Source organism: Coffea arabica, chromosome 5e (assembly GCF_036785885.1).
Source record: "Coffea arabica cultivar ET-39 chromosome 5e, Coffea Arabica ET-39 HiFi, whole genome shotgun sequence".
In the NCBI taxonomy this organism is placed as follows: domain Eukaryota; kingdom Viridiplantae; phylum Streptophyta; class Magnoliopsida; order Gentianales; family Rubiaceae; genus Coffea; species Coffea arabica.
Genome location: NC_092318.1, coordinates 48,458,053 through 48,470,250, shown reverse-complemented (window position 1 = coordinate 48,470,250; position 12,198 = coordinate 48,458,053). Strand labels below are relative to the sequence as shown.

General features: G+C 34.3%; 1 protein-coding gene across 1 annotated transcript; it reads left to right on the top strand.

The window, feature by feature from the left end:
- The first annotated feature begins 7,877 nt into the window (after positions 1 to 7,877).
- On the top strand, positions 7,878 to 10,300 carry LOC113743679 (transcription factor bHLH30-like). The gene is made up of 2 exons (XM_027271731.2): positions 7,878 to 8,596; positions 9,540 to 10,300. The coding sequence occupies exons 1-2, from the start codon at positions 8,327 to 8,329 to the stop codon at positions 10,035 to 10,037; spliced, it is 768 nt and encodes a 255-aa protein (XP_027127532.1). The 5' UTR covers positions 7,878 to 8,326; the 3' UTR covers positions 10,038 to 10,300.
- Positions 10,301 to 12,198: the final 1,898 nt, after the last annotated feature.

The following is a 12,198-nucleotide window of genomic DNA, read 5'->3' as shown; positions in this document are numbered from 1 at the left end:
CACGTTTTTATATAGCGGTGCTGCGTTGGAGCATATTGGGGTTGTTTTGTTCATTTGGAGCTAGGGGTGGCCCGATACCCGTCTCATTCACCATTTGATTGATTCGACCCGAATTTTGCGGGTCAGTCATTTTTTTATCTTTACCCGTCCTATATATAAGCGGGTATTTGATAATAGGGTATCCGTTAGATAGGGTCGGGTCAACGGGTACCTGTCCCGCCCTATTTATCATTTCATTTAAAAAAATGATTTATACCAATTTAATTTTATATTTTATATATTCATCTAAGATTTAATAAATTTTTTTCTAAAAAAAGGTTTCCCACCAAAAAACAAGTATGTGAAGAAAATATAAGATAAAGGAAAAAAATTAAAAGAATTCGAAATCAATAAAAATTTGAAATAAGTAGCACAATTTTTAATATATATGTTCCACATTAATTAAACTTTTTTCTATAAAATATAAGATCATGGTCTCTACAAATGAATCTTGTAAATAAACTATAGTCTCTCATATTTGTAATGCAATTTGTTCAATAAAATTACTTATTTAGTTCTTATTATTTTATAGTGTGTATAAAAATAAAAATATATATATGCGGGGCGGATCGGGTACCCGCGGGTTTTTAATTATGTGACCCTAACACGTCCCGCATCTTACCGGGTACCCGACCCTCTTTTGACCCGATCAAATAATAAAAATCGAATATTCTAATTTTCGGATCGAATCGGATCGGATATGACGAATTTTTGGGTTAGCGGATAATTTTGCCTACCCCTATTTGTAGCAACAAAAACCGTATAGTAGCACTACACTTAGCCAAGTTTTGCACGTTTTTAGTGTTGAGGTGCCTTTACAGAAGCAAAAATGTTTTTAAGCATTAAAGTATTTTTAGAGTGTTTGGTAACTTCAAACGGATTTACACCTTTAAGGCTTCAAAGTTCAAATTGATCATACACACATGAAGTTACCTTTCTTGCTATGGAGTTATTAGGAAGTACATTGGACTTTATTTATGAAAAGAATTACTTCGACTCTTCACTTTTGCCCTGCCGTGCTCGTGTCCGACTATTCATTTTGCAATGTCAGCAGAATTTGGTACTTGAGTCTGAGTAATATGAAAAGGAAATGACATGGACTCTTACCCTATATTGCCCCAAGCAAGGGACTCGAGGTAAAACAACTAAGTTCGAGATCGAGATTGAACTCGTCGAATTTTTAGAATTCAAGCTTGAATTCAAATTCGACTTCAATTTATGTTACTCGAGTTCGAACTCGATTTTAATTTAAGTTACTCCAGTTCGAATTTAATTAAATCTAATCAATTCAAATCAAGTTTAATCGAGCTTATTTGAGCTCAATCAAGCCTAATCAAACTCACATAATAAAAATTAATATTTTACATATAATTTTAAATAAAAGATATTATTGATATTTCATAATAATAAATTAAAAAATTAAAAAATATATTATAAAAAGCTCAATTACGCTCGTTGAACCTTCGAATGCAAAATATTGAAACTCAAACTCAATTCGCTACGTCTTCAAACAGCTCGAGCTCGAGCTCGAGCTACTGACCGAGTAGCAGCTCGAGCTCGAGCTCGAGTCAAGCTACTCGATCCAACGTCAGCCTTAGCCCCGAGTTGTTGATGGCTTTGAGGTAAAAGAAATGAACCTGGAAGAAATGGTGTAGCAAAGCTAGTATTCCCCTCCTAAATATAACACCAGTCCCAGGCTTTCTCCGCCTTTCAAAAAGAAAATTATAGCACCAGTCCCAATCAGAATTACTTTACAGTTGCACATGTACCGTAGATTCGGATTCGTGATGGACTCTAGCTTTAGAAGGAACCAAAAAAAAAGAGGATTTAAGAATTGAATCAAGGATCTTACATCACCTAAGTAACATCTCGTACGAACCGAGTTGGATTTTTAGGACCCAGCCATAGATTGTATGAAGCATAGGAATTTTTTGGAATAAAGGCCCCACTTATCAAATGAGTATTTTAGATGTTTGTTAAAATTTTACTATAACTTACTATAAAATTTGTAAAATTTTTTTTTTAAATGTGTAAATATTTTCCTTTTTTTTTTTTCTTTCCTTTTATCTTTTTCTCCCCCATCCCACAACTAATTTTCCTCCTCCCTTCCTTTCCACTTCTGCCGCCAGTCATTAGCACCCATAATCTCTCTCTCCTCTCCTCTTCCTTCCTCCTCTCCTTCATCTTTCTCTTTCCCTTTCCTCCTCCCTTCTCCCCTCTCCTCTCCCCTACCCCGCCACCCATCCCTTCCCCCTCCTCCCTAATTGCGCGATCAAGGGGGAACCAGGAAAAGAAAGGATTTAAGGATTGAATTAAAAATCTTACATCACCTAATTAATATCTTGTACGAATTGAGTTGGAATTTTAGGACCCAGCCATAGATTGCATATAATATAGAGTCTTTTGAAATAAAGGTCCCCTTTGATAATTAAATTATTTTCATATTTATTAAAATTTTACTATAATTTACTATAAAAGTGGCCGTCTTACCAATTGTGTCACTTGTGAAGAAGAGTGCCTCTTCTGTATGGGCTAGGAAGTGATATGACCACATTTGATATTTCTTGACCTACAAAAGTGTTGGCGAAACTTATTCTGTAGAGTGGGCCGTGGGGGGGGTCATCTCTCCCCATATACTGAGACAATGAGATGGATTGCCCCAATTCACTGGGGTTTCCATCATGGGCTCTTCAGGTCATTTTTATCAAATTGTTTGGTTTGACATGGTAAAATATGACACATTACTGAAAACAGTTTCTGCTAAAAAATAGAGATAACTCTTCTTTTTCTCTAATCACCCATAACACTTTCTTTTTTGTGCCTTGTGTCTTGGGTATTGTTGTTGCATTTTTCTACTTGATTTAATCTGATAATTCAGTACAAAAAAAAGGCACAAATGTTCTTGCTTCAAATTTGAAATGTTGAGATATTTTTATTGTAACTTCAAATAAATTCGTAAAATTATATTAGGTTTATATGGTTGCCATGACAAATATTTCTAAAACAAAGATGTTAAGAGTTTTTATGGCTCCCTCAAAAAACGAGAAAAAAAAAAAAAGAGTTGTTATGGCCAATGGATTGTGGGTAACCAATGTGAAAGAGTGATACAGCCCACTGGATCCATAAGGCAGAACTACAACCCGGATGCAAGCAGCCTCGAATGATTAACTTGTGGATTTTCATAGACAACATATGGTTTTCAGGTTAATTTCACTTCACACCCTTTAACTAAACCTAAATTTCTATTGTAGTCCTTAAACTTAAAAATGAGACACTTTAGTTCCTAAATTATAAAATTTATCCAATTTAAGTAATATCGTTAAGGATGTGAGACAGATTTTATGCTTAAGTGGGTATACTTTCCTTACTTTGGGGACTAAATTGGAACAAATTGTATACTTTAGGAACTAACATGAATAAATTATATATTTTAGGGATTTAAGCACAATGAATTTTATAATTTAGGAACTAAAGTGTTCCATTCTGAGGTTTAACTATCAAAGTGAGAACTTGGATATAGTTACGGGGTGCAAAGTGAAATTAACCCCCTATTGTTTTTTGTTTCCCAAATCCTATATATACATATATATATAGAGAGAGAGAGTTTATTTTTTTGCATTAAATAGAGTATCTAATTTTGGGGGAAAAGAAGTATCCAATTTTATCAACATGTTGACAATCATGGAAGGCATGGATCTTATAATTTCTACCTAAGGTTTTGCCCTGCAAAGCAACAAAATAGCATCTTTGGTTCCAAAATTTAGGTGACTTGAACAGAGTCAGCAACTTGACTTGAAATAATAATAATATATTAAAGAAGCAGATGAAGGGAAATGGTTTATTGTCTTCTCAGGGCCAGAGTTGACTCCAAAAATATATTATGGTGGGCAGGTAATTTTGCAGGTTATTGCTGCTGTTTGCTAGTAACACCTTACTAAATCATTAATAAAACAGAAATCTGATCCCATTTGGCTATCAATTCTAATAATAATGCTTTTTGTTTAATGGGATTATCCAACTAAACCGTAACTAATCACTAGGAATCCAACGTTGGTTCTCTGTTTTTAAAGCTTTTTTTTTTTTCAATTTCCAATTATTATTAACCAAAGGGAAACCCCAATTATAGTCACTGAGTTGATAAACAGAAGATTAAAGAAAATTATGGTTGAGGTGAAACTTTGAAAACAAGATTAATACCTTCGGATTATATCAAGTTATAACTAATTCCACCGTCATTGAATTCCTAAATTAAAATGATCAAGTGCTCTTTTTTTCATAGCACAACAACGTTCTTTCTTGCAAATTTCGTTAATTGAATTTAAATATCATTTTTTAAAATTTATTTAAATTGACCAAATTTTGCATCCCAAGAGGGCCAACTATTTAGGAACTGTGGTAAGTTGACTTCAATTTGATGAAGTTCACAATGATGAGTTGACTCCTGTGAATTATTATGTGATTAGTTGATGCTATTGTCATTCCAATTTATTTATATAAAATTTTGCATGAGCATGCAGTCATGATCTTCTAAATCATCTTTTGCCTCAACCAAACAGGTACACACATGCATATACACCTGGGTACTCAGTTTCTTCAATTTTTCTTTAATCAGAAGGGCCAGTGGATGGTAAAGTTAGATGACTAACCTTAAAATTTTGCTAGCCCACTTATTTGCCTAGCTTATTTTATTTGTTCAAAGTTTTTGGGGTCTGTTTGGCACCAAGTCTCTGATGGGCCACTTTCTTAATTCTTCTAAATGAATTAATCTGTCTGTTTGGATTGTGAATTATTAGAGATAATTTTACTGTAGCACTTTTTGTGATGTGATGTATGTGAGATAAAAAGGTAATTGAGAAGGTAAAAAAGTGTATTGGAAATTGTAATGATGATGTAAGCAAATAAATTTGGGGAAATAAAGCCCAATCCAAACAAACACTAATCAAGAAGATGTTCTCTTAGATTTCCACTATACATATTTAAACTACACCATGACCTATGAGCTTGTGCCTGTGTGCTGCTTCTCTTGCTGTTATTCTGAATCACGTTGGTAGGGAGGAAAAGCAAAGTCAGGACAAATCAAGCTTTAGTGATCATAAAGTTGAAGAGATCACAAATATCTTAGCTAAAGACAAAATGAATTTGTTTTCAAAGACTAAAGGTATAAAGTTGCTCTAGAAACAAAAAGAGTCGCGTGAAGTGTGTTTGGATGGGTTCTTGTTCGCCAAAAATTATTTGATTCCGTCGTAAATATACGTTTCAATCGCCTTTTGATTCCGTCGTAAATATACGTTTCAATCGCCTTTTTATTTTTTTAATCGTTTTTTTATCTCACATATATCATAACTATTTTGGTCTTGAGGCGAATATTTTGCCTTTTTTTTGTAGTGGGAGTGTCAAAAATTGTTCAATTAGGAGCTAAATACAGTTTTTCCTCACTATAATTTGAGTTCATAAACTAAGGATATGTGCATACAAGCTACGAAAACAATCTGCACATTTTTGAGATAGTGCTAAAGGTAGATCTTGTACACATAATACCTTTTACTAATCCAATGGATAAGCAATAAAGGCAAATAAAGGCAAAGAAGAAGACAGAATCAAGCTCAAGGGCAGATCCAAGACAAATGAAAAGCCTCCAAAGACCAGTGAATTAGTAAGCGTACAAGTAAATGGCTGAGGATTTGCAATATTTGAGCTCAAACTAACGTGTCTTTATCAGTTAAGTAGTCAAAGTAGGTAAGGGAGTGATTGGCTCAATCAAAGTGGCGATGAGCTGGTTACTTACTCTCCAGGGGCCCCTACCACAACTTAGGCTGATGGCCTACCTTTCTTGACCCTGAAATTTATTACGTGTTTAGTATAAAATTTTCCACGGACTATATGCGGCCAAACAGGACTTCCAAAAGGAGTTTACAAAGAGCAGTACAAGGTTCAAAAAGTATATCCTAGAAGACAAACATGTAGTGGAAGTCTACGTTGAATGATCATACAGTGGTCTCAAAGTGCTAAAGAAAACATGCTTAGATTAATGGCACCTCACACCCTTTACAAGATTTTGAAGAACTTTCTTGGATTTATATGTAATTTCCTAAGTGTTGGGCAGAAAGTGCGAATTGATGACTTTAAAACACTTAAGTCACAGCTTCTTTTTATCAAATGAGAAAATGCCAAATGCAAATCTGGAATCATAACCGGGCAACTTCAGCAGCTTCTTTCATATGTTTTTTTTTTTTTTGGAATAAAGAGTTTGGATAGATTCGAGCTCAGGCCACCATCATATGTTAGGACATGTCTTCGGATCATAGGTCGCTTACAATGATTTTTACAGATCATCCACTAATACAGTCCTCACATCAACAATGGAATTCGAACATATGACTTTTTGTGAGGAAGTGATCTGTTTTTGCCAACTTAGTTAATCTAGATTTTTACAGATCATTCATCAATACAGTCTTTACATAGATAATGAAATTCAAACACACGATCTTTTGTGAAGAAGCGATCCATTCTTATTACCGACTAAGCCAACTTGTGTTGGCGGTTCTTTCCTATGTGAACCATCTAAACCAAATCAAACGTCTTTTGTCGCAAGGGGTCACATTAAACCAATAATTTGGTTATGTAAAATTCCAGAAGAACTTCATATACAGCAAACCAATTTTTTCACTTTTCTTTTTCTCAAAGCTCCTAGTGCAATTCAATCAATATAAGTGAACAAGATCTGATAAGTTATATATGTACAATTAATACAGCATTAAAATGTCGAAACACGTATGGATATTGACTCCAAAATCCACCAAAAGATGTATAAGTAAAGTCCAACACTAGTGGACAAACCGATTACATGGATAATGCATTTGGAGAAATCAATTCTCTTTTTTGGTGCTAAGAGAAATCAATTCATATTCAGCATAAACAGTCAAATCTATCACCAATCTTTCAGACGTTGTCTGAGAGCTACCCTGTAAAACAATGCACTCATCACATCTATCATCATTTTACCATTTTACTTCAATTGAGAAAATTTCTGTAATTCTCTTGATTGCATGCATCACAGTCATTGGCTGCAGGTCTGATGAGCTGCAAGTAAGAAATTCAGTAATGAGTTTACTAATGGTAAATATATATTTTTTATAAGGAGAAATATTTGTTTAAAATTTCTGTACTATAAGGACCATGACTTCATTTTGCTTTCTGGGGCAAGTTGGTCAAGTTCTTGTGAAACTGTCCTTTTCTTCTTAACAGTAAATGGCAAAAGTTTATATGAGTTTGGTGATTACTGATTAGCCGCCTCCTTTCAAAACCATTATAGTATTTTATTTTCTTTCATATTATCTCAAACTCAATACAACAGTGAATTAAACAAAGAGAAGAGACTTAAGGCCATGAAGGGAAAAAATAAAAAAAAAATTGGATATCAAATTTTTGTAAAAAAAATATTTCGCTTGTATTATAAATATATTTTTCAATTCATTTTTTTATATTTTCACTCACTTTTTTATTTCACATGCATCACATCACAAAAAGTGCTAAAATAATTATTTCAAATAATATTCTATCCAAACAGTGGTTTATTTGAGTAGCATTTTTTCTGGTCTTAGAATCCATGTTTAGATTCTTGCCGCCTTTTTTCCCTTTTAATAAAAATTTTAAAACCCTGAAATTAAAAAAATTGTAGAAAAGATTAGTGAAATCATCCCAAACTCCAGAAAATAGACAAAAAATGGGGGAGTCAATTTCTAGAGGTATTAAACTAAAAGAAAAACTCCAAAAACTCCCTCCAAAGTGATGGCTAATCAACCTAGCTTAGGGTTTAAATACTGGGTGTGAATGCAGCAATTACTCACTTCCAATCCCACTGTTGGCTGCTAAACCAGCCAAACAACCAGCCACCCCTCCATCCCCGCCATCTTCTTCCGGCCACCCCAGCCACCACTATACCTCCATTCTCGCCTTCATTTTCTACCTTCTCTCTATCTGGGTTCTCCCTAGAATCTCCAGCAAATGCCTCAAACCAACCACAAAACTTAGTGCTACCAGTGTCTTGTTCATGTTGAAAATACTTTTCTGTCCCCAAAGTTTCCCACTTTAACGGATGGAAGTCAATAAGACAGCTGAAAAAGTAAAGCTCAGTTCAAGAATTCTGAAATTCTCTCACCCTATGTTTTCTGTGTGGTCATCTCCAACAAACCGTCCACCTGGCTCACGCTTTTTCTGACATAAAATAGCTTCATTTTTGTGTTGTTACTGCAAATTTTGAAGGGATTTTTTGGGGAGGGTGAAAAAGATGGAATTTTTGAATTCTTTCAATGGGTTTCCTGAGAATTATGGGTATCAAGGGACGGTGAAAAATGGGTCGGGCTCATCTTCTTCACTGATTTTGGATAATGAAAAAGGAGAGCTAGTGAGGGCTCTGGTAAGGCCAGGGCAAAAAGGGGTTAATGCAGAAAAGGCATTGATTGCTTTGAGGAATCATAGTGAAGCTGAGAGGCGAAGAAGGGAGAGAATTAATGGTCATTTGACTTCTCTCAGGAGTCTAATTCCCGGAACAAGTAAGGTAACGATTTTCCACTTTTGCTTTTGTTCTGTTTTCTGTTAAGAACTGCTTCCATATGTTTGTTAATTCATGTCAATCTTTTGATCTGATGTTTGAGTGTTAATTCACAAGAATGGATTATTCTGAACTCGATATAGTCATGTTCCTTATGGATAAGGGATGGGCCATGTATGTACTGTTGTTTACAAGTGCCACTCCGAGGAATACGTTTGCAAGAGTTGTCTGGATGATTTTGGATATACTCTTGGTGATGTTTTTATGCTTTGTTTTCTTTATACTACAAGTTATTAAGCTTGCTATTTTTGTGAGCATCACTCGTTTTATGCAAGGGAACACGGACTTATTTACACCAGCCCGTGGTTCAATGATTGATCTGGTGTTAGCGGAAGTTCTGTTATTGATCTCCTCTCTTCTGTGGCGTAACAAATGCTATTTTGCACTATTTTAATTGGTAGCTGAAAACGGTTTTCAGTGCTTCTGTATCGAGCGGTGGTTTCAAACTCACGCTCAGAAGCTTTCACTGCACAGCTCTTGTAGGATTAAGTTGGGATCAAGCTTACTGTATTGTTTGATCTTCGAACAAAACTTGTAAAGTAATTTGGGATTCAAGTTCCGTGTGTTGTTAATTCATGAAATAGTTTTCAAAACTATCTTTTGCAATTTAGAGTTTCTTCATATGGCTAGATAATTCTTAGCTTCTAAAATTTCTACACATGGTTGAAGATTCTAGAAATCCATTGTTGGTGCACTTTGTTGATTTACACTTCAAATATGCTATGGTGCGTTTGACTTTTATCATGAAACTTATACAGTTGTCAACTGCCTTCTCGTTCTATAGTTCATGCTACTGCTACATGTTACATGATATTAGATTGGTCAAATTTGCTTCATGTTATATGAATTATAGAAATGCTAGATTAACTATTGTTTTGTTGATTACCAGATGGACAAGGCAGCATTACTTGCTGAAGTAATTAATCATGTGAAGGAATTGAGAAAGAAGGCAACTGAAGCTACTAAGGGTATGCTTGTGCCAACAGACACTGATGAAGTAAGAGTAGAAGAACACCAAGCAGATGCAGCTGGAGAAGTTTCGTATACGATCAGGGCATTTCTTTGTTGCGATTATAAGCATGAGCTTTTTTCTGATTTGAGACAAGCTCTTGAAACCCTTCCTCTGAAAACTGTGAGTGCTGAAATTGCGACCTTAGGAAGTAGGATGGTGAATGTGTTTGAGATGACTGGTTGTGACCAACAGAATCTTGAGAATTCTGAGGGACGGGAGCTCCTTGTAAATTCAGTTCGTCAGGCTTTGAGGTCCGTACTTGATAAATTTTATGCATCAGAAGAGTTCTTGTCAAGAAATGCTCTCTCAAACAAGAGACGCAGAGTTTCTCTCTTTAATGCTTCAAGTTCATCTTCCTTAGAAAACTTCTGGTGACAAGGTGACGTTTACAGATAGGTTGGGTTGTGTTTTTTGTTTCTGCTACTGTAAGTTTTCCATTATCCAGTCGATCAGGTGCAAGATATAGGGATATGGGGATTGATGACATATGCACTAGCATATACTTCTTCTGCTTTAGGTACAGAAAGAGATGTATATGCCATTGCATATGCCATCTGTTGTACGTGTATGAATCTGTTGTATTTCTTGCAATATATAGAACGAAATCATGAATCATAAGAAATATTCCTATTTATTTATTTACTCTTATCATATGAAGTCATGTCCTCTGCCTTGGCACTTCTGATAAATTAGGAAATTGGATTGAAGTCACGTCCTCTTTGTTCTTTATTGCTTTAAGAAGGGAAAAACACAGAAATTGGAGTTTAAGAAAAAACTCTACTATGCTTTGATGTAAATTAGGAACTGAAAATATACTAGCATATTTACCATATGGAAACACAATGATGGCATCAGAAATTTATAACTTTGAAGGATAATCTTTTAGGATGAAGGGAATTAATATACACCCACTACGATGGCTTTTCAGCGTTTGTATCATGGTCTCAGATGCCCATGACAGTGCATGGCGGGTGCCTAGAATGTGCTAATCTAGTGCATGGAACTTCCCACGATTATCAACTCAAACCATGCAAGAGAATCTTCCCCCGTTCTTCTTGAGCTTGTTAGAAAGGATGGATTTTCTATTACCTTGGAAATCTCCGAACTCGTTTTAGTGATTGTGGTAAAGTAGAGAATTTTGGATTCAGGGATTACAATAAGAGGCTAACATGAGCAAACACACAGTTGATCTCTTTTGTGTTCTGGAAAATTGTTAGCTAGCTCGCTTCTCTTGGACTTTTAAGTATAATCTAAGGTTTTGTTCCACGGAAATGGTTCAATTATCAGTCTAGTAGTTAAATATGTATAAAGCCACACAGTTGATTTTGTCCTCTCTCAGGCTTTGAAAGCTAAAAAGCCTAATTTAAGATTGGCCATACCGGACTGCAGGGGTCAGTACAGTACCTGTGGGAGAATTCTAATTATAATGCATTGTTATCCCTGCTACTAGACCATTGCATGTATGGTTGATGGCAAATCCGGTGCAGAATTGCTAGGCTCATCTGTGACGTTATTGTCATCCTTCAATTTGCATGTATAAACTAATTATGGTGTTGCACGAGTTATTGCATGTAACTAGTGAATTAAAAGATACAAATGTACGATGGGGAAGGGAGGCTAAACAACTTGCAGCTAATAATCATATCTTGCTGCTTGCTTGCATTTTATAAAAATTCCAGTCAATTGTCCTTTCTTCAGAGAGTTGGTACTGTTATCGTCTTAAGTATATGATTTTTGCATATTGACTTCACTTCTGTTAAATAATGTGGAACTCGACAAATCTATGAAGAAAGCAATTGAAAATGATCCCAAATCATTGTTCTAATTCTAAGATTTAGTTTGAAACTTGGCTAATGTTACATAACTGGTTAAAGAACTATTTGTAATTCTTACAAACGAGAAACATAATAATTGTAACAATGAAAGAAATACGGTAAAATCTCTATAAATTAATACTCGATAAGTTAATAACCTCTGTTAAATAATAATTTTTCGGATCCCGACTTGGACTAAAGAGCTAAATTAATAATTTTGATAATAATTTTTTCAAAACTTTGCCTAACTGTCTGGTCTCGTTCATATTATAAATTGATAATTCACTAAAATTACGTATACTATACTCATATGATGCTTTATGCATTTGATCAGTCATTTATAAACACTTTTTAATTGAGAAACCATAGTTTAACAATGAGATATGTAAGAAAACTTTGTATTTATTTATTAGAATAACACTTTCTTGTCATTTATATAGATATTTATATACATAACATTGTTAATCTGATTCGTTAGATGCATTTAATGAAATGTAAAATAACAGAAAAATAGAATAAAATAATTTAGTATTTCTAACTCTTTTTGACCTTTTGATAATAGAAAAATGATATTAGTTATGTACATTAATAGAATAAAATTATACTGGCAAATCAAGTAAATATGGATCGGTTTATATTCAATAGACTTTTAGCCTCCTTTTCTTAATAAAATAATTCATATTTTTATAAAATAAAATGAAATTTTAGTTGATTAAATGAGT